At 31.1% G+C, this 27,336-nt stretch overlaps 3 protein-coding genes across 3 annotated transcripts; 1 reads left to right on the top strand and 2 right to left on the bottom strand.

Annotated features, from left to right (window-relative positions):
- Positions 1-6: 6 nt before the first annotated feature.
- Positions 7-2,840, bottom strand: LOC103831289 (piriformospora indica-insensitive protein 2). The gene is made up of 2 exons (XM_009107180.3): positions 1,646-2,840; positions 7-1,282 (listed from the first exon to the last, which is right to left on the bottom strand). Exons 1-2 carry the CDS (start codon positions 1,859-1,861, stop codon positions 203-205), a joined length of 1,296 nt encoding a protein of 431 aa, XP_009105428.1. The 5' UTR covers positions 1,862-2,840; the 3' UTR covers positions 7-202.
- A 1,444-nt stretch (positions 2,841-4,284) lies between these two features.
- Positions 4,285-7,659, bottom strand: LOC103831290 (CLAVATA3/ESR (CLE)-related protein 12; the record flags this gene model as incomplete). The annotated part of the gene is made up of 2 exons (XM_033274397.1): positions 4,285-4,771; positions 4,892-7,659. A coding segment is annotated over one exon (378 nt), but the record flags the coding sequence as incomplete, so codon positions are not given.
- Positions 7,657-26,976, top strand: LOC103831292 (transcription factor bHLH30). Its single transcript, XM_009107182.3, has 2 exons — positions 7,657-25,772; positions 26,290-26,976. The coding sequence occupies exons 1-2, from the start codon at positions 25,194-25,196 to the stop codon at positions 26,773-26,775; spliced, it is 1,065 nt and encodes a 354-aa protein (XP_009105430.1). The 5' UTR covers positions 7,657-25,193; the 3' UTR covers positions 26,776-26,976.
- The last annotated feature ends 360 nt before the right edge of the window (positions 26,977-27,336 follow it).

Genomic DNA, 27,336 nt, shown 5'->3' on the forward strand with positions numbered 1-27,336 from the left:
CAGAAAAATACAATAAACGATTTTTTTTTCCAATTGGGGTTTCTTTCTTTTATTTATACGTACACATGTTATGTCTGATACTTACTACTACTAGTAACAAAAATAGAAAAGAAAATGCACACAAGATATATTGGCAAAGTTGAATAAAATGCATGGTTGAAAAGATCACAGCTTCGTAACTTTCCAAGTTCCAGGTTCTGTCTTAAGCCAAAGTCACCGCCTTCATTCTCTTGCATTGGTTCACTCCAAAAGGAGCATGATCACGAAGGTTCTTGATTTCATCACCGTGGTAACACAGATTAGGGTTGCCCCAAGCACCAAGTCTTCTTCCCATCCTCTCATAGAACTTCTTAGAGAACCCCAGCTCTCCACTGATGTTATTTCCATTTACATAGAGCGCGTTGAGACAAGGCATTTTGGTTTCCATTTGAGGAAAGAGTTTGCCTCCGAGACTGTTGTTGCTTAGACCTAAGAACCTCAGTTTCTTGAGCTCCAAGATTGACCATGGAATCTCTCCTTTTAACCCTGTGTTGGAGAGATCCAAAACCACCAAATTCTTCAGATTTCTCCACTCTATTCCTGTTAAGTCCCCTTCGAGATGGTTATTGGACAAAACTAGTTCAACCAATGAACTCATCTCTTGGATCTCTTTGGTCAGTCCTCCTGAGAATCTGTTGTTCCTAAGATCCAAAAGAGTCAAATTCTTTAAGAACTGTAGCTCTATAGGTACCTTTCCTTCCAAGTAATTGTTACTAACATCCAGTTTCAGCAGTGAACTCAATCCTCCAACGCTTAAAGGCAACGATCCAGAGAAGAAATTCCTGCTTAGATCCAATATCAATAATCCGGTTAAGCCATAGACCTCCGGTATTCTCCCTGTAAACCGGTTTCCAGACAGCACTAACCGTCTCAGTCTGGTTAACTTGGCTAATTTCTCTGGCAATGAACCTGTTAACCGGTTTTCTAGCACCACTAGAGATTGAAGATTGGTGAGGCTAGTGATGAAAGAAGGGAGTTCACCGATCAGTCCCGGGTTTGATCTGATCTCAAGCGTCTCCAAGCTTTTAGAGAGATCCAGCCACTTCTCGTCTGAACCTGAAGCTAGATATTGGTTTGGTGATGTGAAGCAGTTGAATAGAGAGAGAGACTTGAGGTGCTTGAGCTCAAAGAGTTGTGGTCTGATCACTGGAATCTCAGTACAAGCAAGAGAATTGTCTCGCATAGACCCAAAGCTTAAAGCAGTCACATACCAAAGATCATCAAATAGATCACAAGTTACACCCTGCAGAGTTAACAACAAAGAATTAAATATTTGAGGAGGATATATATAAAATTGAATTTTATGTTACACAAAAAAGGAAGTGACATTATTCTCTGAAACTGGTAATGATAACTAATTATTATTCCAGTGGTGAAGTTGAGTACACACCAAAATGGAACAGAGGAATTTTGATTAGTAATTACTAAATAAAGAAAGTAAATCTCATTTTTTACTGTCTTCTGGCTTTAGATTACATATATAGAAATTTACTTCAGATTTTCAACCATATTTATAAGTTCAACATCTTTTATCATAATTGGTACCTTTTTGTTGCTCTTGAGTGAACACAAAATGAGATCAAAGAGGAATGATGAGAGAAAGAACCTGGATAGGAGTCCAACCACAAGGGTCAGGAAAAAGGTAGGAGCCATTCCAAGAGTCACCAACGAACCCTTGAACTGTAGAGTAGAGAGCAGCTTTCTCTGTTTTCTCCATTGGACCTCCTTCACTTTCCTCTGTTTCTGCGCTGCTCCAGTTCACCACCAAACACCACACACATAGTAAAAAATATAATTGCTGCTTTTTTGTGAATCTAAGCATCTTCACTGAAGTTATAGTGAGAAGATACAAGCAGATGAGGATAGAAAAAGTTTTATGTGGATCTAATCTCTGTATTGGAACTATTCCACTTGTTGAAGCAAATGTTGGAAGATGAAAACAAAGCTATCACCACAATGTGTTTATGGGACCCTTTTGAGAACCATGAATGTTGGTTGATATGTACACAAGATTTTTCCAAGAAAACAACCCTTAATAGTATTCTTTTTTTTTCTCCAATAGAGATTAGTTTGAGACAAGAAATTTCATGAGAAAAAGGATAACGGTTTAGAGGTTCCTCTGCTTTCCATCTTTGTTTCTCTTTAGGGTTTGTTATAGAGGAAATGCCAAGAAGTAGTGACCCAAGAAAGAACAAGAGAGTAAAAGCCAAATCTGTTTCTCTAACTTATGATTGCATAAAAACACAGCTGGATGTGTTATATAGACATGTGTAAGCACCTCAGCAGTCTACAACATGACAAAACTGAATTTATGGGGTTAAATCCAAATAACCGACTAAGCATTTGCAATTTTCAAAATGTTCACAACAGGTTTATGGTTTGCTTAAATACAGGTTTATTAATGAGCATATCGGAGTAAGTTGTACAGTTATAGAGTATATAGCCAGAGGTTTAGACAAGGACTAAGCATTAGCAATAAAGATTTATAAAACAAAACCTTTAAAAGCAAGGCACAGTTAACAAAGCAGAGAAGAAAAAAATCAGAAACAATAATGGTAATGAAACAATAATGGTAACGAAAATGATAAGAGAGAAGGTCGAGTGAAAGCGAAAGGCAGAGAAGATCCAAGTCCTTTACAAGAGGACTGTTCTGCAGAAAGTTTTTTTTATTATTTGTTATAATAATCTCTTTCCTTAGGTTTATGAATTTTTTTTATCAAGTATTTTTTCTTCAAAAACAGTTAATTTATCTGTTTTAAAATATAAATGTTATACAAAATATTAATGTTTTGAAATATAAAATATTTTCATATTTGATAATTTTAACTTTAATAAAAATTATGTAACCAATCATATTTTACGATATGTTTTATATTTTACGATAATTGACTAAGTTGTTGTGGATTATATTTTTGATAATATTTTAAGATGAAAATAAGTTTTTAATCTCTCTGGCCAAAACATATATGGAGTATTATATATCTTGAAAAGGAATAAAAATAAACTAGATTTGGACCCGCACGCCCGTGCGGGTGTATTTTTAAAATATATACAAATAATCAAACGTAAATATCTTAAATAGTTAAAATATACTCAAAACTCCAAAAATACTTAAATAATTATTATTTTTCTATCCAAATATTTAAACCAAACCTATTTAAATTGGTTATCCAAATCCGAACCAAATCTTAAAAATCTGAACTGAACACGAAATTCCCAAAAGACCCGAAAACGAACCCGAACGCCCACCCTTAATCACTATTATATATATCCTATATGTGTCATCATAGGTTACAAAATATGTGTTATCATATAATTAATCGTATTTTATACGTACCATCAAATAAGTTTTTTATAATTAATAATATTTTATACGTACAATCATATAAATAATCATATATATTATATTTTAAAATTTAATGTGAAATATAAAAACCATAACGTAAGTTGGTGTTTAAAATTAGGCTTTGTATTGTATTTTTCTTATATATATTGAAAATATTTTTATAATAGTTATTAGAAAATATGTTAGTAAAAATCAAATTTTGAATATATATATATATTTTTTTTGAATGATTTTTTGATATAAATCACTTTAAATTATTGTTTTGATTTTAATATTTATATATCAAATAACATAGACCCATTACTTTTTAATATAATGTAATGGACTTCCAATTTTTAGTAGCATAAGTCCATTATTTTTTTTCCTAACTTACTACTATCCATGTTTCCAAACAATACTATTTTTTTAACTACTATCCATATTGCCAAACAATCTCAATGTGTACTTCAACTTTAATAATATAGATGATTACGGCGAGGAGATAGTTAAAACTCAAACGAACTCAAAAGGAACAGAAACTTAATTGAGTGGAACAAATTAGCACTAATGTTTAGTTAATTAAGAACATTCAGAGAATGAATTCATCATGGCTAATCAAATGTCATAGATCCCTGCAACTGAAATCTAATGGAGATATTTATTTTCTAGAGTAATGAAGGGTGAGTGATGGATGCTCTTGCATGGCCTTCTTTCGTTTGGACCACACTCGTTTTGTACTAACATTGAAAGGTGAGGCATATCTACTATATCTACTCACTCTAAACCTATTCATTACAAAAACTGAAAATCTTGGTAAGATCCTACATATAAGCTGTATAGTCCTTTTCTTCTTTTTTAGCATTTTGTGTTATGGACTTGCTTTTCCTTTGTTTGGTGATTTTCAGGCAAACACAACCAAAAAAAGATGTCAGGTCGATGACAATGACTTATGTAACTTTGTTTCTTATCTCTGAATCTTTGTGTGGTTTCCTTGAACACCAACACCATTACCAATGTAGAAAGCATATTTGAATCAAATGCTGCATTTCTTACAAAGCCCTTAACTTCCAAGATTACACTTGCTTTTGTTTCAGTTGCTTGAAAAAGAAAGTAAAGTTAAAAAAAAACACACACACATAACAAAATATGTTTTTTCTTTCTCAGGCAATCCTACTCATGGAATAGTTTTGTCTTTAAGAGAGGGTGAAGCTGATTAGGTTGTGAAAAAGACCCAAAGCTTCTTCGTTTTCCTATTTGATCATGCTGATAGTTCTATCATCCTCTTCACCACTGTGCTCTGTTCTTTACCGCTGCCTCCTCCTGCTTCGAACTGTGGATCATCCACTGGTCTCTTTCCCATACTTTTGTCCTTGAACTCAGGCTCTGCTTCAGACAGAGAAAAAACATCTGCAAAAAATGGGGATGATCTAATTTGATGTTTCAGGGGATTAATCATACCTTAACAATCTCCTTATGTGTTACCCGCCTTCACTAAGCTAAAAATACGATATAAGAAAGTTGGCTGACCTGCGTCGGTCACAAGTCACAACAAGCTTATCCTCAAGCTCATGGGCTCAGAATAGACCCTTTGGCTGCGGAGAAGGCTTCGTGACTTCGTCTGCGAAAGCTACGAACTTTCCCTTCCGATCGTTCGCCGGAAACTGTTTCCGTCAAAACCCAACTACTCGTTTTCCCTCGGAACACGCGAGCTACGGTGGACTGTTTCACACTCTTGGGTCGTTGAAGTAGCAAACGACAATATTTATTGGGCCACTTTGGGCTTTTCTTTTCCTTTTTACTAACCCAGCTTTGAGGCTTCTATATGAAAATTCCTTTTTGAATATTCATTTATATTTTCAAATTTATGTATCTAACTTAAAGATGTTTATCTCCTTTATTGAATTTCAGAACAAAAAAAAAAATCAATAGGCACAGTGTTATTTTAACTTGTTTGATACATGTTTCAACTTGATTAGTTCATAAGAAAGCAATTTAAAAGCGATAAGCATCAGAATTGAGACTGAACCCTTGCCTTATCATGATTGTGGGTTGACTCGGTTGTGTTTTGCTTCAGAGATCGAAGCAATTTCACGTGTATACAACACCCGGTTTAGTACGGCTTCACATACTTAAAGTTATAAAAATATATTTTCATGAAATTTGAAAATAACAATAAATAATATTATTTATTTACTTCTATTATTTTTCTCTTCATTTTACTGTTTAACATACTGTGCTCATCAAGTTAAACATAGATTTGTTTTTGCATTGTTGGAGGATCTTCGAAAACACTACCACTAGTGTTACAATACATGGACTTTTACAATATCTTTTGTGGTGCATGTTCACTTGCTCTCTAATGAACAAGTCTCAATAATTTTAAGAAACAGCTGTAATATATAAAAAAAATCAAAAAGTCATGCACTAACAACAATTCATTTTGAAGCTTTGATCCAGTTAATTAACTGAGGCATTTTTCAATTATCATTTACTTGGTGAGTTTAGAATCTTATGTTTTTAGACATTATATTATTTAAATTTCTATATATGTATATCATTTAGTTTAAACTAAATGAACTAATGTATTTAGAAAGTAAGGTTTGTATGTGTTACCGACGCTTATTTTATTTTGCCTTTATAAAATATCACAAGGTAACTACGCCACAAAAACCTAATCTTTGAAAATAGGTCCCATTAAAATATGATGGCACACAACACTAGACTCATGTGAAGGGAAACAACTATTATGGAAAGTATAATATATTATTTTAAAATCGTTCTTTTTAATATGCTAGAAGACGATATAATTTACCCTAAATTATTAATTCAGTCGTTTACCATTTGTACATCTTGGTCCCTCTTTACAATTGTCAACAGCATTTGTAATAATATTTTAAAATAAACAAATTAGTTGGTATAGAAAGAAACCAAATACAGAAAAGTCGGCACATCCTGAGATTGAGAGACAGTGAAGCTTTGTAAAATGACAATTTCCTTATTTTTATCGAAAAGACAGCAAGACACTATACTGGCCAAAGTCATGTTCAGATTTACCAAATAAATGTCTTTACCATATTAAAGTTTAAACTCTATTTACGAGTTTTCTTTTTTAGTCTATTTACGAGTTAGCTTAACAACACTAGCTAAACTGCATGTATATATTGATAAAGTCAGTTACTCAATGTATTGTTTTTTAACAGTATGAATTACTCGATGTATTTTAAGAAATGAAAGTGGACGATTTACATATAAAATTTTGCATAATATATAAGCGTGAAAAAGAGGCTATAAAAAACTTGTAGTTCAAATTTCGGACGTATGAAACAAATATTAGTACGTTCTTATCATATGTTATATTTGTATATTTCTTATAGAGAGATTATATTTGTATCTTATACTATGTATTATTTTGTCTTTGGTATAATAAGGCATCTAGAATAACTCTCAGTTGTGACGTGCCGTTGCAGGCTTGCAGCTACTGGTTGGCTAATCCCAAAGTCAAAGCAATTATATAATGATACATCATCATTATAATCAACGACTAATTTTTCTTCAAATTGATAATTAATATACATAACAGTCAACATAAGGTAACAAAAACAAAACAAATCAAAAAACAAAACAATAATCTTTTTTTTTTCTCGTTAACCACAATAACCAAGATATGTGAATTATTTCTTGATAGTAAACCAACATATTTACAGATAAAATCGTCAAAGTAAAGCTAAAATATACTTGTGTACTCATGATAAAAATATGTATCAAGACCAAAACTATGAAAGACCTATTAAAGAAAATAAACAAAAAGATCTAAATATTTAATATCCTCCTTTAAGACAAAAAAAAACTAGGTAAAGTCTGATCAGGCTTTGGTTTGAATGTTACCACTCTAATCAAGAACGTGTAATCGTCATTCATCAATGGTGCAACGGATTGGGTCCGGAGGGAACTCGGCGTTTCTCCACTCCGTAACGGGGATCGATCTCATCGCCGTCGTCTTTCTCGCCGGAAGGACGATGATGGTGGTTGTTCTCTCGGGGATGGAAAGGAGTGAAGTCAAATCTATGGGAGAGAGCTTTTCTGCTGACTAATCTAGTGGTGTCGGGACTGCGGTCCTGGTGCTTCGGCATCGACGGCTCATCCGCATTTGGAGAGTAAAGATGGTGGAGGTTGAAGGAATACAAGTAGTGGAGGAGGAGAAAGAAGAATGAGAGCCAGAGAACTATAAAGAGAATTTGAGAGAATTTCAAAGCCATGGACGATGAGAGAGGAAACAGAAGATGATGAAGGATATTTTAGCATAACAAGAGCCCAGAGGCCAGACTTTTTCTTATAATCTGCCAAAAAAAACTGTTAATCAATAAGAAAAGGCCAAAAAGATGTTGTTTCTAAGTTTGTGGATGTATTTGGAAAGAAACAGAAGAAAGTTTTGTTGGACAGTTCGGAAGACAATATTGTAAAAGCTAATCAATATATTTATATATATCATATAGTTGACAAAGTGTAAAGTTTAAGAGATGTGAGGGAGTGGGATTTTGTCTTTTCAACGCAGGATGCTTTATCATGTGTGCTCTATTTTTATAAAAGTAGCCCAGTTTATGTGTTAATTAAAAGCTTTGGTGGTAATCCCTGTTTTTCTTTCTGTTGTTAGAAGAAAGTTTGATAAAACTAATAACTGATTTCCTTTTCTGTCTTTCTCGTCATCTGAATACCATGTAATATACTAATATAATATAACCTTTTTATATATTTGTACATATAAAATATTAGCAGAATGTCGTTAACAAAAAATAGCAATCGAGAGTAGCTATATTGACAAAAACTTGAGAAATTTTAATATTAATAGTATTTTTAATTGTTTAAAGGCGATTTTTGTTTGTATCTATATGTTTTATAATTTAAAAAAAAACTCTAGATGGACGCATATTTTGAATTCAAACATGATAAAATGAATTATGCATACTGAATCCAAACATGTCTAGTCTAAAAAAATTTCGTTGTTATGTCATCAGCTGGATCAAAACATGATAGACTGAATGAATTATGCATATTGTCGGGGAAAAATAAACAGTGTTTGTAAAGATAAACCAACAAAAGGCATCAAGTCAACGATATTTTTTAACAAAATATCATATTATTATCATGAGGATGAATTAATATTACGATAATAATACGTACATAAACAGAATCTACATTGGTTAATCATTGATATACAAAAGGCAAAACCATAATTATAAGGTACTAAACCTTGTAAAGAAAATAGTGCATCGAGGTATCTTAGAATTCAAGAAATTGAAAAAGAGGCATGATTGTAACTTAGCAATTACTATGAAAAAAATATCTGGAATGGTGAAAATAGTATAATAAAATCTTCCGAATAATGAAATATTTGATTTCATAGTTGTGTAATCGATGGTATTATATTTGCAGGAGAAGATTGCATTCACTCGTATTGTATTAATAGGTCTAATTATAGTCGACGTGTGAACAGAGTAATGAATGAACTATCGATCCATTGCCTTTACATGTGCTCTGAAAAAAATTAGCTATTGCGTCGTGGACTTTTAATGAAACCACGTTCCAGATATGACTTTCTTTAATATTTTTTTTCCGATAATAAATTTATTTCTGTCACAAAAGGTTGACTTTCATAGATGCAAGGTGTTATGTTTCTCTTGTTGCACAATATATCATATTAAAACTTGCATATATTGAATCACTTTTTATAAAGGATAATCGTTAGAGGTATATATATACTATGAATCGTTTATATGTGCTTTGGTGACATCTATAGACTATAGTATTAAGGTTGAGTTGCGGTATATGTTAATAATATAAATCACATTATATTGATGTTTCACGGTACCTATCTAATTTTAAATAATTATACAGTTTTCTTTTTCTTGGAAGCTTGGATTTTGGAAAATTATATTTTATGCAAAGTTTTTTTAGTTAAGGGATATAATAGCATTTAACCTAAACTTCCAATGATATTTTTTTTTTGGGTTTGGGGTTCGGTCAGTGCTAAAGCATAGAGAAGAACTGCATCTAATTGAATGGCTCAAAGCCTCAAACCAAATAAATAGTACAAAAGTTTAAGTTAAAACCTAAGAGATGAGAGAATAGGAAAGTATGATAACAACTATGGAATTTATCTTTACAAAATCATATGGAATATATCCGATATTTAATTTGAATATATTATTATATCTACACATGAAGATGATAATAGACCAAATGAGGTTTTGGGAGTCATACTCTTCATATTTTTCAGCTCTATACTTCAATAATTTTTGCTTGGGAAAGAGATATAAATCTTTCGCGGCTGGGAGATTTACATGCGACTCATAACTTTTTCATTCCCATTAAACATGAAATAAATGGGTGAAAAAATAGTGTAAGTTATGGGAAAAGTCGAGGTTCAAGCAAAATGAAGTTATTAAGAAATTGGTTATACTTTGTGTGTTAATTAAACTGTATACCTATTATTAAACGATAAGGCTTGACATGGATTAAGATTAAGCAGTGATATACCTATAGTTTTAAGATTTATCTATACAATAATAACTGCTGCTTATATGGTTGAAGATTTCATCATGTGGCTATACGATTGACGATACATCATAGGGTTAGGATATGATTTCAAAGTTTTCCACTGTAATTTCAGTTATAATTATTAATTATGAACGTTTACAAAGTAAAAAATTCCTACCTTTTGAAGACTTTGAAAACCAGTAAATTCTTTGATAAATATCAGTTAGTTTTATAAGAATTGAAATAAATAATTTATAATCCATGCCCATTATAAACTAATATTTAGACTAAATCCTGGACATGGGGAAGCCTATATTTCTGCATCCAAAACATTTTTAAACAAAAGACTAATTTGTGTGATACAAATTATATATATTTATACATTATATTTATGCATGTGTATATTCTGAATCAATCACACAAATTAAATAATAAATATATTTTTTTATTTGTATTCTGAACCAAAATATAAATTGATTCCTAAAGGACATAAAATTGATTTCTTTTATTATTTATATTTTTTCAGTAGAAAGCCATACATACATACACTTTTAATATAATTAATTTAATTTCAAAAATTTATTTATAGAAAACGTATGTTGAAAAATAAGACATAATAAGTTTTTTTTCCTTAAAATTAAGGCATCATATGTTAAGAAAATTATTCAAATGTTCTTACAAAAAAACTATGATTTGTGAATCGCTCGTAGTGAAGCAAAGGAAAAGATGAAGATATTTTAAATCAGATTAAAGGTATTAGAGCATGTTAAATAAGATATTTAAGAGCCGGTTTTTAACTTTTTTAGTTAAAAGTTAAGAGACGAGTTCTTATATTACGCTAAGAACTCTCTATTAATCATGCTTTTACAAGGCACGAAAGAACGAAAGAGGCTGTTGAGTGGATTGTGGAACAAGAACTGGTGGGTAATGGGCAAATTCCAAACCAGCTTTTTAACTGTTTATATTTTCTCTTGCACTAATTCTGAGTGCTCGAAATATGATTGCACTAGTAAAAAAACGCAAACATCAAAATCTCACAAATCTTGAAAATCAAATGCAAACAATATATAAGAAATATATACTGCCAAATGCCACGAAACTATCTTCAAGCATGAAAATGGTAAAACCACTGCCATCTAATATATATACAATATTTAGATGTAGAAAAAGAAAATTAAATGGAATTCTAAATAGATATAATTTGGTTGAGGGAAGAAGAAATATCTAATATATAATACATTTAATTTTAGATGATTTTTAATGTGTAAAACAAAACAGTTAATGACTGAGGATGAACTTTATTTCTAGGGTATGTATCGTCTAGTGTCTCCCCTATATGTACCACTATGAGTCTGATCCAGATCAGCCACATATCGCTTTTGAAAAATGATAATCATTTACCTGGTATTACGGTTTCATAATGCTAGGGTATAAGTAAAGCAAATATACGATTTATTTTTCTGTGATGAGCAAACGTTGCAAACTAGCTTTAGCCTATGCCATATTTGTTTTAGTTTATGGATCCAATATCGAATTATCTGCACGAGAAAATTCAAGGTGAATGTCTAAAAGCGACCCTTTAGCTTTGATATTTCTTTAACTCCATGGAGAAATTGTGCCAAACTCTTGAGTTTTGCATCAGCGTTGTCGGCAATCATTTTATTTATACGGATAAGAAAAAATATTATTATGTTTATATGTATATCGTGGCAATCCTGGTTACTCGAGGAGAGTTCCTTAACAATACATTTTAATTTTAAATGAACTAAAACATGTATAAACGGCAGAAAGTTTCCTCATAAAATATTGTTTGTATGATAAACGGCTAAGCAAGATCTCCCTGATCAAACCAATGAGCCCTGGATGAAGCATAATGTAATGAATTGAAGAAACATTTGTTTTTTATCGAGCAATCAATGGTCGTCATTTGGTAATACCCCTATATAGAAAATTCAAAGTGCAGAGGAAACTCCGAGACTTGGTATTTTACAGTCTACCACTTTGTGTGTGTTGTCTTGTAGAGAATATATCGCTTGAAAACATAAAAATACTAAGGAATATATTTGTACATTGCATAGTCTTATGTCCGCAGTTTTTCTTCTTTCTTTTAAATAATTTAAGATGATATAGTTTTAGTTGTGGAAAAATGTCAAGAAGCCCAAATAGTTTTCAAAGTAAAAGAGAGAGAAAACGGCTGGATGAATTTTGGACAAGAAAAAAAGAAGTTAAAACGAAATTTAGGGCCAGGGTAATTCCTTTTGTACTTGAAATGGGCTTAGTCTTCTTATTGGATAGCAGGCTTAATAATATTTAGAATAAGTGGTCAAGAAAATAAACGGGCTTTTGACATATTATTAGGGCACCAATAAAAATAATGCTCTTATGAGTTATGACGGGGTGATTGGTTAGTAAAACCTTTACCGTAGAATTTAGGCTGTAGGGTTTTTTTAATTTAGCTGTAAGTGATGTAACTTTAAAATTAAAATTAATTACTACACCAATATATTTTCTACTGTTAAAAGCTTAAAAAGATGGAACTTTAAAAAATAAAGCTTTTACGACGTTTTCTTTTTGCTATATAACTTTAAAAAATAAGATAAAACATAATTGATAATTTAAAGGATGTAGATTAATATTAAAGGTAAAGTCAACTCTTACAGCCCAACTAATTACATTAGTTGAGCCAAAGTCTCTATCTTTATAGCTAGAACATTTTGTCTACGAAATGTAAATCAACTCCTATCTTAGCTACCTATATTTCAAGTTCGTCTATTTAATGAAATAATAAACGCGTTTGTTAAAAAAAATCCTAAAAATCATATAAATAAAACAATACTGATTAAATAAGTTTTTGTTGATAGTTATTCTTAGAAAATATAAATTTAATTTTGGTGAAATTTAAATAAAATAAAATTAAATTAATTAAATTAAATCAAAAGAAACAAGATGACATAAAATTACATTTATGATTTTATTTTTTCAAACTGAAAAAAATAAAAATAAGTTAAAATATAAATCAATTATTATTTTTAAATTAAAATAAAATTATATTTAAATTTATTATTTATGTGCATGACACATTGAAACTCCTAATATCCATAAAATAGACATAAATAATATAAATTAAAATATATTTTAACCCTAGAGTGAGTTAAAACTTAAAAAAAAAATTTGTAACACAGTTAAAACTTAAACTAAAGAAACAAAAACGAGTCCACAGCTTAACACATAAAGAAAAGAGGTGTGGACCGGAGCAATGATGCAAATGCATGTGGTATGAGACGTCAAATTGAAGCAACGGAGAAGTCTCGAGAATGTATGTGAGAATTTGAGATGTACGGTCTGTCTCTCACGGCAGACACACACTTTGTGTATTATATATAATTACGCACACGATATAGACACTCGCAGGCACATGTATATGCAAATTAATGATGAGCATGTATGCATGTTAACAATTAACATTCGTGTGGTACCAAAACAAAGGGACCGAAAAATTCTTTGATGTTCCTTTTTTTCATAGAAAGATATATACAATGTATCAAGTATTTAACAATAGCTTCACATGCCTCTGGCGGACAAACCACATATAGTCGATAGAACATCAATACCTGACTTATCACGATTTGGGTGCTAGCTTACAAAATGTAATCCCGGAAAGGACGCATTTCTACGTGACACTAATAGTAAAGCCACGTGTTTTCTAATTTTGTGAATTTATTTTCCAAATGAACATTGTTTATAACTGTTTGGCGAACCTAATTCGTTTCATAAGGTCCAAAAAGAAAAGAACTAAAAAGGCTAATTAATCAAAACAAGAAAAAGATAGCACGAAGCCACTTTAGTCAATTACTCAAGCGAGAGCTAGAGTAGTAAGAGATTTATGAACGTCTTTCTATGCAGACGAGGTAAGATAAAATCCCTGATACATCGATTATTTAATTTGCTTGAACACTTCACACTAATTTATCAACTGAAATTCCAATAATTTCCTATGCAGACGAGGTAAGATAGAAATCCTAGATTCCAAGTCAATGTGTCAAGCAAGCAATCAATAAATTTCTATAGGTCTAGAAGACTAGAACTCTTATTAGACAGATTAATTCATGTTCATTACGGAAATCATAGGTAATCAAGTATTATACATTAAATTCAGTTGGTCTAATACAATCAAACATGTATTTGAATCAGGTCTAGCTAGTAACCATATAGAAATCCTAACATCAAATCTTCTTGGTTAATCATGTTAGAGCAAATACTAAATTCATTCAACCATTTTAACACACTTTCAATGCATAAAATAGATTATTGTCTAAAGGAGAATGATCAAATCTAATCTAGTGACTAGCATTAAGAATACTTAGCAAGCATGTAAACAAACAAATATGACATTAAACACTTAACTCTTCACTAACCAACCTAAATCTACATAATTCATGGATTCAAGATATGTTAACTCACCAATCCCCATGAATAACCTTAAACACATACAAAGTTCAAGACTAATCATCTTTAGAAAGCAAGATATATACTAAATACTCAAGATTCATAGAAAAGTTGCATCGGAGATTTTTTGTTTTTTTGTTTTTACTTTTCACCAAGAGATAATTGTCTTAAGATAGAAAACAAGATGGATTTTGAGCTTAAAATGTATTTATAAACCTCTTAAAGTCGAACCGGATTGACTCGATAAACCCGGATCAACCCGAGAAAAATCTGGATTAATGAAACTCGGAAGCATAATGTCGTCTGCTTCAGACTGCGGTGACAGCCCACAGATATAAAATGAGGCCTCCGTCAGCATGCAGTCATAGGCTGTGGTCTCCCTAATCTCTTCCCTGCCTCGATTGCACAAGCAAGCCTAGCCCGCGCTCCTGCTCCTCGCTTCCCTGCTTCGATACTGCAACCACGCTCATCTTGGAGTGGTAGCATGCGGTCCTCTCCACGACCTCCTCTTGGCTGAGTTGGTATCATGGGTTTGCCTCTCGATCAAGTCGATTCTCTAGTCTTAAACCGCGCCTTGCATTGACCTGTGGTGCTAGCATGTACTTGTCACTTTCTTCTCTTTTGTCCATGTTTGTACCCAAATCCTTCCAAAAATCAACTAAAGCCATTCCACACCTGAAATCACACAAATGCGAGTGTAAGCAACCTAAACATACCTAAATGCTATCATAAATGGTGAACACTAGAGTTAGAATGATGGTTAAGACAATGAAAATCACAATATATCAAACCCTGTTATGAAAAAGAACCACGGATTTCGTAAGAATTAAATGACCAAAATATAATTATCATAAAACAATGGGTATATTCGTAGATAAAAAATATCTTTGATAATTTTTAAATATACATTCTCTTAAAATATTATATATATATATATATATTCTTTACATTGCTATAGAATGCGGACAGGGGCGGGCGCAGGCGGTTGATGGGTGTGGCACTTGCCCCACACTCATTTTTGTTTTTGCTCAAGTAACTCAACACAAATTTAGTTAAAACCCCTAATCTATATATTTGTTTCAGTATGTGCCCCGTACAAAATATTTCTCTGGGTCCGCGCCTGAATGCGGATACTCTTGGTTTATATGATATGACTAGCTTCTCGGTCGACTTGAAAATATCGATAGTAAGCTTCGAATCCACCATACATTTGCCAAGATTCTCTCCATTTCTTCGTCTGAAGTATGTGAAATATGTACTACTGATTTCTTATGAAAGTATGGTGGTAACGCAAGTTAAAAGGGGCCTATGAGACGGTTACGCATGACAGCAATGCTTGTGTAATATGGTAAATTATGAGATACTAATTAAGGATCCATTATTAACTATTTTCATTTTTTTTGTCTCTTTTAAAAAAAGTTAGTTGGGTGCATAGAAGTCAAGAGTAACACCAATGCTTTGTGAGAATGATTGCAAATAAATAGTATTACTTTTTTTTTTTTGTAACACAACCTTCCTTAAATCATCAGAGTATGTGGTTAAACCACTTGATACAAAGTGGTTTGAAGTATTCATGGAGCAAAAAAGACCATTGTCTTACCTCGGGGGTACATTTGTTTTGAATATGGACTATATTATAAAATATACCCACAACATAATTTAGAATAAGCTAATTATGCATTATGAAACCTACTTTTTACCAGACCAGACAAAAAAACTCATAATGTTTGATTTCTGGCTCAAACCACATAAGTTTCTCGCACTTGCTTTGTTTCCTAATTAGACTATTATCCCATTTATTAGGAAAACACCGAGGGCTAAGATTACCATAATTATAGTGGTGTTAGATATTGACTCGCAACCCATTAATTAATTTCTCTATATACATAAATCATAAATGTCACTGTATATATGTAGATAGAGATTATTTATCATCATGCAGTTAGTAGTGTAGGATTTTGCTTTGATCTGAATTTGTGGATATTAAGTACATTTTATTAGAGTTCTACTTCAGTAAGTCAACTACTGATTAAATGGAACTGCAAGTGTGTATATAGTATTTACAGTTTATATATCACATAGAGACCAATGTATAAAATGTCAATATCCGCACATTGACACACATGCACATCTATATAATGATTGCAGATCGTTAAATGATCAGTTATCACATACTAAGCTAAATGGTTAAGTCGTGTGTTTTATTTTTTAAATTAAGCTAAGCTAAATGGTTAATTCATGAGTTTTATTTTTTAATTAAACTAAGCTTTTTGACAAAGAAAGAAAAAGAGAACTAAGCTAAATAGTTAATTCAGGTGTTTTAGTTTTATAAAATCACAAAATTATGTATATTTTTTGGAAATAACTGAAAAATCGATGATTTCTTCTATAATAATTTTAATGTGTTTGCAAATGGTATATACAGAAATGTAATCATATTATGGTAAGCGTGACGCAATATTCCTGCGGTCGATTAGTGGTGATTGATGTGCTAAGTTTTTGGTGGTTCAGTGATCATCTGTCACTTGAAGTTATTTCAATCTAATTTTCCTAGAATATAAATATATAATATGGATATATATAATATATATGCAAGAAGAAGAAAAAGCGTATATATACTGAGAAGGTACGAAAGAAGAAAAAGTAGGGGACCAATAGACCCATGCGTGTGACCAGAAACTGACCCTTTGTTCTTTATTTTTCTTAGTGGAAGAAAACTAAATTCGTAAAAGTGATTGAGTCAACCTTGGCATCAATGGCTCATCTTAGAGATGTTGTAGAAGCTCCCAACAAACCGGTCGATGAAAAAATAGGTTGAGCAGACACTAAAAAATCTTGGGATTCTTGTGTCTACTCCATCATTTCATATAACTAGTTGCTGAGGCTGCTCATATTTATGTAATATGTCTATATATCACAATACAGAGCTTCAAATGTATAGATGCCTGTAATATCATCTCCAATGGAAGATTGGAGATAGTCATATTTTAAAATCTTTTTGATATCTATCTTTAGAAAAGAAATAAATTCTTAAACACTATGAAATAATATTATAAATTAATATTTATTTAATTTTCATATGAAAGATAATGCAAAGGATATGATATCATTAAATAATTAAAATAAATGATACATATAAATAAATTAATTAAACAACCCATTATTATATAAATTATAAAAATAATATTTAGAGTTATAATTTTTTAATCGAAATTAATATATGCATTTCAAAAGTGAACATCACAAAATATGTATTTAACAAACTTTGGTTAATATTTAATTCCTAAAATGATGAATATAAATTATAATTTTATTAATATTTTATCTTGCAGAAAAAAATAAAGATATATTATCATATTTTAAATTAGAATCATCATTTTGGTTGATTTTTTTTTTAATATTTATATCTGAAAATAAAATATTGATCAATAAGATAAAAATAAAAAAAATACATATTTTACAAAAATATATTAAAAAAAATTAACCAATGAAAAATCAATAAAGAATATGTATCATTTTAATTATAAGAAATCAGAAAGGTAAAAAATGAGGTGAGTTAAGAAAATATGAATATATTTTTTTTGCAATGAACAAATATTAAACTTTTATCACATAAATTTTAAAAGTTCCAACACAAATATAATAAATTTAAACATTTACATTTTCTTATTAATATAATAAGATAATCTAAACATACATAACTTTTATAATTAAATTTCTAACCATAAATAAAATTTAAAAACAAAATTAAGTTATACTATCTAATAACAAATTTTAAATAACACAATAAATAATTTTAACATACATTTCTAATTCCATAAAATTAATAGGAAATAGATTTGTTCGCTTGCGGATGTTTCTCGTGATCTGTATATATCTCTTTATCAAACATCCGACCTGACTGCTATGATATATGAAATTTTGTTTTTTTTCTAAATTGAAAAATACTCTAAACTAATCAAAATGTGAATATTCTAATATAATGGCTTCCGGATTGTAAATAACCTAAATATATACGTAATTTTTAAGAAAATTTAAAAGTAAATATTTTTTTCAAATCGAAGAATTATATATCATATTAGAATAGAAACACATTTTGAAAAACAGTTATCTTACGTGATATATTATGAATTAGGCCACTAAAATTTTAAAACACTATTAGATTTTATTAAGCCTACTTTCGTTATTTATTTTTATCAAAAAATATGCAAATATACTTTTATAAATTTATTATAAGATAATATTTCAATAAAAATATTCAAACATATTTATTTCAATTTTAATGAATATTTTTTTCTCATAGTGTTTTTTAGTTTTTAGGTTTTTACTTTTATATAATTAAATAATTTATTAATTAGTATTAAATATTATATAATCAAATGGTGGATCGGATTATATTTAAGGTTTTCACAATTGTAGCTTTTAAGGGTTTTCTTACAAACATGAAAATAAATTTGAAGCATAAAACAGGTTGAAAGATATAAATTATTTTATATATTAAAACAATTCTATGTTTTTAAAATGAAAATAAAATATGTTAGTGTCAATTGTTTTTGGTAAAAAATGTTCATGATAAACTTAAATTTAACTAATTTAATTATATTTTTTTGTAGTCTTTTATTCCTTTGCCAAAAAATACTTGATCCTAAAATACATCTTAATTATAAAACATTGATTATCAACCATTTTACATCAACAAAAAGACAGTGTGTGAGGTAATCGATTATGACACTCAAATGCAAAATTAATCAAATGATAGAATAGTATCTACTGATTATTCAAAAATAGTAAGTTAAAACATGCAGTTATTTGATAAATGAATGGTTTGTATTTGTATTTAATTTGTATTGTTATTATTTAAATTTTATAACTTAAAATAAGTTATAAATGGAGAATGTAGTAAGTTTTTCTTTGTCAACCCATGGAAAGTGTAGTAAGTTATAAAAGGAGAATGTAATAAAGTGGAATTTATCATTCCCAAGATGTGTCGAGAAGGAAATGGGTCAAAAGTTGATGTAGGTAACAAAAGCTGTGGAGGTGCAACTTGATTTACTAGTCACAATGCATGATCCCTATTGCCAAATTGTCCCTTTTATTTTGGTTTTAGCTGATACAACTATAATATTAAGAAGAAGAAAAATAGTTCTTGTTTCATCTATGTTTATTATTTAATTTTTGATAATGTTTCTTAAAGGTTTAACACGTTGTTAGAGCATTTCTATTTTCTACTTTAAAATGGAGTTTACAATCAACTTTGTTCTAATTTCACTTCGTTTTTCACTTTATAATAAAGTAAGAAGTCGGTTTACTCTGTAAATTGAGTAATGCATTTTTTTTGTTTATTTATTACTCTAAAATAGAGTTGAATTGAAGCAAAATTCAACTCCATTGTGGAGCTACTTCATTTTGGACAAAAAAAATGAAGTTTTACATTGGAGATAATCTTATAATTGTTCAATATATACATTTATTATAATTTCATTTAAGTTAATAGTAAGATTTTTATTTTACATGTAAAAGCAGTAAGATTTTTTTTAATTATCTATTCCATTAGAAAATGCGCTGATGATAATTTCGATATAATTAGAATGATCAATCCCATCCAGCTCTTATGATCTAGTCATGTACATAACTTATAACAAAATCACAGGTATTCTTATACATGGTTTAACTTGGCAAGACTGACAAAAAAATACTTACAACACATGTACTACTTGGCAATACTTACAAAAAAGCACGCATCACTCATGTATATATACAATGCGCCAATATACATTACATCATTTTAGGGTATAACCAAACAAATAAAAACATATTGAGTCTCCAAGAATTCTTTGACGGTCTTTTCCTCGAGGATTGTCTTGAGTTTTAAGTGTATAGTTTATTGTTAAGAAAAGATATGGTATATAGAACACAAAGCAAAAGTTACCAAAATGGTCAAAAGAATGGAGCCTGCGGGAATGAAATGGTGAGAGTAAGAGGAATGAAAGTGTAGCTTTCTTCTTGTTAATAAGCAAACATAAAATAGTGCTTAAGTTAGGTCTTATGATTCGGCCTCTTTTACTTTTGTTAACCAGACTTCTTACAAAGACTGCGTCTGTGTCCGCACTTTGCCGGTCAACCTCTTTATTATGTGTGTTTTTATTTATCTATGTTTTTTGCCTTTCTGTTCCAAAACTCTTCTCTGTCACTTATCTCTCCCCTCTCTAAATATATATTATTACTAGCTTTAACAAAGACTAGAAAATATAAAATAAAAGGAGTTGATTTGTTTTTTCACTTACAGAAAAGTAAACGAAATGAAAGAATTTTTTATTTTAGTGAATATTTTATGTAATTTTGTATCTCTTCAAGTCTTTAAGACAAAGGACGGAGTATAAATATTGTTCACAAAATATAAAACATTTTATTTTAACATAATTGTCATGGCTATATATTTACTCCTTGCTTCATTCTTAATTCCGAAACCTATAAGAAATTTCGAGATCAATTCAAATAACTTGTCACATAAGTACATAACGTCGTTATGATTATAATTCAAATGCATTTTCACCTCTCTTACATTAATACATCAAGGTGGCTAAAACATATAAATGAGTTAATTTTGATTTTAAAAAATAGAGAAATAATGCAAAACATAATACAGATGGAGTATTTTACAAGAGGAAAAATTATTTTACAATAATCTATTATGTTAAAACTTGTAAGTGAGAGAGAGAGTATGATGAAAAGGTCATGGGGACGCCATAAAGGATTAGCGTGGGAAATGAAGCTCGAGAGAAAGAGCACTGATTTTCGTGAGCAAAATTGACTCCCTACTTTATTTCTATTGCCGGGCGCAATTATTCTGTTATTTCGGCTTTTATTGACATTTTTTTTCTTCGAATACGATTTGAGCAGTCTCTCAGATGTTTACAACATAGTCCGTCAAACTTTAACCCCGATACCTCATAAATGTTTACCATACTAATAAAAAAACCAAAGAGAATTGCCGAATTTTTTCCAAATTATATTTTATTTTAAGAAAATCTAAAGGAATTAACTAAGTACTAGTAGTCTATTGGTAATCTCTTAAGGTTTGGTGCATACTCAATTACTCATATCAATTATGGGTTCGATTCCTTCTGAAAACGAAATTATCACTATTTGATTATTATGGACTTGAGCTTCGGTCTAATATGGTGCACTGTAACAAATGATCGGTTCATTCTCTAGAATTAGTCAGAAGATATTCCAAACTAAGATCAGGTACTCTAGCACTAAATACATTCCTTCGAAGCTCACCGAATCAGCCAATAGAACATATATAAAAAAAATTAAAAGGAATTCATTTCCGTAGAAGACCGTACATAAATCTGAAAGAGTCGAAAATGCTAGCTAGCGAACTACATGAAATAAAGGTCGTATCTGAAATAAATGTGGGCCGTGTTTTTGCTACTGATTTAGCTTGGTCATGCGTTACATTCTAGTCTAGAGATAGAGAGAAAGTAGAATCCTTTTTTTTTTTTGACAACAATAAGAGAAAGTAGAATCCATTGCATCAAATTTTTTTAAAAAAGTCATGCATCTACTTTTATCTCATAAATTAAAACCGAGTATATACCGATTCATGCATGGATACATGTACATGTGAATTTTCCAACGGTTCGGTATTGTATATTAGTAACTCATATTTGTTTGGTTAGAAGGAGTGTTCAGAAGTTGACAAGAATAAATTAATTTCTAATTCGATAAAATTTATTAAGAGCTTTTACAATGAAATGAAAGTGCGAAGGAAAGCAAAAGGGCTTTTTGATTGCAAGCTTAGCAAGGTCATGATGATACGGCCAGCCTTTTTTAGTCTTTGGTCGGTCCGACAATCTGTGTGTGTTTGTATTCGCTCTGTGTTTAATTTCATCTTTTTGTATTTATTTATTTTTCGGTTATAGTTTTTCTCAAGCTCTCATATATCCTATAAGGGGCTGTAATGTAAAGTAAAATATGGACCGATCACTACGAAATAAGACAATATTAGTTTTGATTTTATATTCTTCTGATAGCTACACTCCTTAGTTGAGCTTTCCGTAAGTTGAAAGCAAATGCGACTTGCAGAGTGACTTTCCAAGTTGCACACTACCCATCCATATTTACATTCATCGGATAAATAATTTTATTTAGGAAAGGCTAGAAGTTGTAAAAGATTATCCATGTATACATACATTTATATGCATCTCTACATATATAGATCCATGTATATAAAACCCATAATAAATAATTTGCTAGTTATGTCGTCTAAGACGTTCTCACGAACAATTGTGATTTTATGACGATACACACTAGTATAAATCTATAATTTTCTTATTATGTATGTGTGAGGAATGAGGATCGGCAAAGATTAAACTCAGATATACTACATGATACTATGATAGTATGGTGTTCATTTTTTTGTTCTGTTTCGGTTCAAGTATTTTAGTTTTCCGTTTATGGATATTTAAGAATCAATCGGATATTAATTAAATTTAGTTTATTTATTTTGGTTTTTGGTTCGACGACAAAATTGTAAAGTAGTTAATATCCAGTCTTTTTAGATCAAATTCGATTCCGACTTGATTCTGCTTTTCGTAATTTCAGATAATTCAAATAAAGGGTCAAGCAATTCAGGTTTCTATGTTAAATATCAAGTAAGGTAATCCGGTATATAAATATTAGATTATTTTAAATATTTTAAATATTTTAAATAAAAAAATTATTCGTCTAAATAGTTTTTTGAGTAATCCGGTATATAAATATTTTTAAGGATATTTAGTTACTGAAAAAAAATATAATTAATATTTAAGTATATCAACTATATTTCAAATATTAGTGTATCTATTCGATTCTTGACTCAATTCCGGTTTAATTTAAGTTTTTTTGGTTCAGAATATATAGGCACCAATATTCGTGAACGCTAGTTTTGTTTTAGTAACGGTTTTTCGTTTGGTTTTTGTTTTTCAATTTTCTAGTAATCTGCCCAAGCCTAATGATAAGAAGATACTCATATTCACAAAACAGCTAGTTAAAAGAAAGAAAAAAAAACTGATCACTGTAACGAGTTCAGGTGCCGAGATAGCATCATTTTTTGTTTTAAAAATATTTCCACCAAACCTCCAGATGATGGTCGATATTACGACTCTCTCTCTCTATCACTCACTCACAACAAATGTGTGTACCCCTCTCAAGTTTAATCACTCTTTCACTCGCATGCACAAGGTTCTTTTCTTGCCTTTCAACACTTAAAATAACCTATTGGCGCCTCCACCTGTAGTCGAGTCTCTCGGATCGTGTACCTCAAGAATCACGAGCTTCTTCATGATTCTAACAACGAATAACAAAAACACATTGTGAATTTGGAAGTTTAAGAAAATGCTCATAGTATTCAAAACCCACTTCTTTCCTACGTAAAGTTTATTCCAGACCGATTGTACATAATCTAAATATACATAGATATGAAACAATGAAAAGACAAACAAATTTACATAGCTAGACGCCTAGAAGTTCATGTTTTCTACTATGAAAATTGAATCTTAATGCATATAAACTTAAATTTCATTCAAGCCTCTCATTTTTCGTTTAAAAAAAAAAATCCCAAGTTCTAATAAAATTTGGGTTCTCCTTTTTTATGTTTGTTTATCACTATTCTCGATATATATCTGATGGAAATATATTTTTACTTAAAGGCTTATGGAAAATATAATTAGATAAGACAAAAGATAAATTGTCCTAGATCATGTGGTGGTTCTAAATAAATTAGCTTGCGTATATTCTAACAGAGTAATAAGAATAGCCTTAAATATTTCCAGCTCAATCAAAACCTCATTCTCAGTATCAAATGTAGACGATTTGATGATGTAAAGGTCATATTTTATGCCATCTTGGAGAATATCAAATGTAATGATCTATTTTGCTTAATATTAATTTTGAACGATCGCGTATTTTGTAATAACGTCGTTTTAAATCAATAGTAAACCGATTGCTAGTCATTTGTATTACGGTTATAATCAATGAAAAAAGACAGAACACTATTCTACAAACATTTTTGGACAACTTTTCTACAACATGTTATGTGCCTACACAACCCAAGTAATAATGTATGGGACCTTGTGGTCGAGTGATAAGGTAACAAACTTAAAAACACTAATATATTTTGAGTTTGATCTACCTGCTGTGCAAAACTACAACACATTATTCATAGACATTCATACGATATGAGTTTTTGTTTACGGTCCATTTGCATATTCAGAAGAAAAAAATATGTAGACTCAAAGATTTTTTTTTTTTATCAACACTCTTCTCTCAAACATTAGTTTAGCTAATATCATAGACATGTCATTACCTGAAATCATAAATAAAAAAAGTAATAACTAAGTTTAGTGGTCTACTACACATAGAGTTTTTAATAATCATTCCAACCCATTTGTTAGGTACCTGTGCAAGTAAAGATATAAACTGTTTTTCTTATACAAATTATATCGACAATGAAGTGTTAGATCTACATGCGTAGGTTAAAGAGATGGATAATCTAAAGAAACTTAAACCCATTAACCTTTTTGCTTTTTTAATAATTCCACCACAACACAACATACAAGTTGCAAACTCTATATATATTTTTGGAACAATATAAGTGCTCCTACACAAATCTGCATTTGAAAGCAAGCTTTTGTCTCTTTTTAACTCTCTAAACTCCTACCTTCTTTTAACCAGCTTTCCGTACTATTACAAACACACATACATAAATATAAAATATAAATATATATAGAGATAGAGAGAGAGAGAGGAAGAGGAGAAAGAGAGTAGAAAGATGGAGACTTTTATGTCTTCATAGAAACTAGTGATGTGCGCAAAGAAAGAAGAAGTAGAAAGTTCAGGAGCCATGAACAACATAGGAAATTACCAAAGTGACCTCTTCTTCCACCAACTTATCTCCCCTAATCATCACCAAGATCCTTCTCAATCCGAATCTTTCGGAGGTCCAAGTAATAACGTCGGATCCGGATCCACTATCTTCTCTCAAGATTCCGTTTCCCCAATATGGCCTACTTTGGTCCAACCACCGTTCGATCCGTTTCCTCCTCCCTCTCCAGCATCTTTCTACGGGAGTTTCTTCCATAGAAGTCGAGCTCATCATCAGGGGCTACAGTTTGGGTACGAGGGTTTTGGTGGAGCCACGCCAGCAACACATCATCATCACGAACAGCTTCGGATCTTGTCCGAAGCTTTAGGTCCCGTAGTGCAAGCCGGGTCAGGCCCTTTCGGATTACAAGCTGAGTTAGGGAAGATGACAGCACAAGAGATCATGGATGCCAAAGCTTTGGCTGCTTCAAAGAGTCACAGTGAAGCCGAGAGAAGACGTAGAGAGAGGATCAACAATCATCTTGCTAAGCTCCGTAGCATATTACCAAACACCACTAAAGTAAGTCACAACTTTTTTGTTACTTCAAATTTTCTCATAGAGTACACATTCATGATCATGACCATGACACACCATTAAGATGCAAAACGTAAAAAGTAATATAAAAAGAATATTACAAACAACGGAGAGTTGAAATGGACAAACATAGCAGCTGTGACATGAAAGTTCATGTCACATTTTGTCTCTTTTTTATTTACTTTTAACATTTAGGTTTTATAAAAGGAACTAAGTTATTCAAAGGTTTTCTCTTGAATCATGAATCTTCTAGGTATTTGTTATATTCCCGAGGAAAGAATCAGTCAGGAACTGTAAAATAAATAAAAAGTGTGGGAATATATGGAACGTCGATGTCGCTTCATGCTTAGTTGATGTAATAAAGAGAAACAAACGGCGTCGCTCAAAAAGAATAAAAGCAAACCAAATCATCACTTCGTCGACCACATGATGTTCTCCTCGATAATAACAAATTTATGTTTGTGATTATCTCATGTCTATCTTTTTGCTATGCATTATGCAGACTGATAAAGCGTCGTTACTAGCGGAAGTGATTCAACACGTGAAGGAGTTGAAGAAAGAGACTTCGGTTATCTCGGAGACAAACTTGGTTCCAACGGAGAACGATGAGTTAACTGTAGCTTTCACGGAGGAGGAAGAAACCGGAGATGGCAGATTCGTGATTAAAGCGTCGCTTTGCTGCGAAGACAGGTCGGATCTATTGCCGGACATGATCAAAACATTGAAAGCGATGCGTCTCAAAACGCTCAAGGCGGAGATAACGACCGTAGGTGGACGAGTCAAGAACGTTTTGTTTGTCACGGGAGACGAGAGTTCAGGCGAGGAGGAGATGGAAGAGTATTGTATAGGGACGATAGAGGAAGCTTTGAAGGCGGTGATGGACAAGAGCAACGTTGAGGAAACGTCTTCTTCTGGGAATGCTAAGAGACAGAGAATGAGTAGTCACAACACTATTACCATCCTCGAACAACAACAACATCACAGGTAATCAATTTTTAGTTGCGTATTTACGTGTGTGTTCTACGGAAATGAATGTATGTTTGTCACGTTATACTATGGATATGTGTGTTTGTGTGTGTATGTATAACGTGAGATATTTGTATCCCTTGGCGCTTTGTTTGGTTCTAAATGTACTTTCTTTTGCTTGTTTCGTTGAGAGTTGGCTATATGATTATTTTCCTCACCTAAATATGTATCCGCCAAAAGATGATGCATGGGTTTTGCAACATTTCTCCGTGGGGTTTGAGTTTTATTTTGGAGGGTTTTCTTTTGTTGCAATTGTTGAAGTGCAACCAAAAAGAGACACTGAAGAAGAACAGGAAACGTACCAAAGATGATGTGTGTCATTAACTGATTCTAGACAAAAAGAGACAAGATTTGGATTCGGGACTTTGTACGTTGATGCCTCTCTGACTCTTTTGCCTTGTGTATTTACGTGTCTCTTGTTCAATCTTTTCGTGCAAAGAATTAACATATTATTTCTGTTTTTCATTAACAACCAACGTTGGGGAATTATACTTAAAACACACAAAAAACCGAAAAATAACCC

The sequence above is a fragment of the Brassica rapa genome, chromosome A07 (assembly GCF_000309985.2).
Source record: "Brassica rapa cultivar Chiifu-401-42 chromosome A07, CAAS_Brap_v3.01, whole genome shotgun sequence".
NCBI classification, from domain to species: Eukaryota; Viridiplantae; Streptophyta; class Magnoliopsida; order Brassicales; family Brassicaceae; genus Brassica; species Brassica rapa.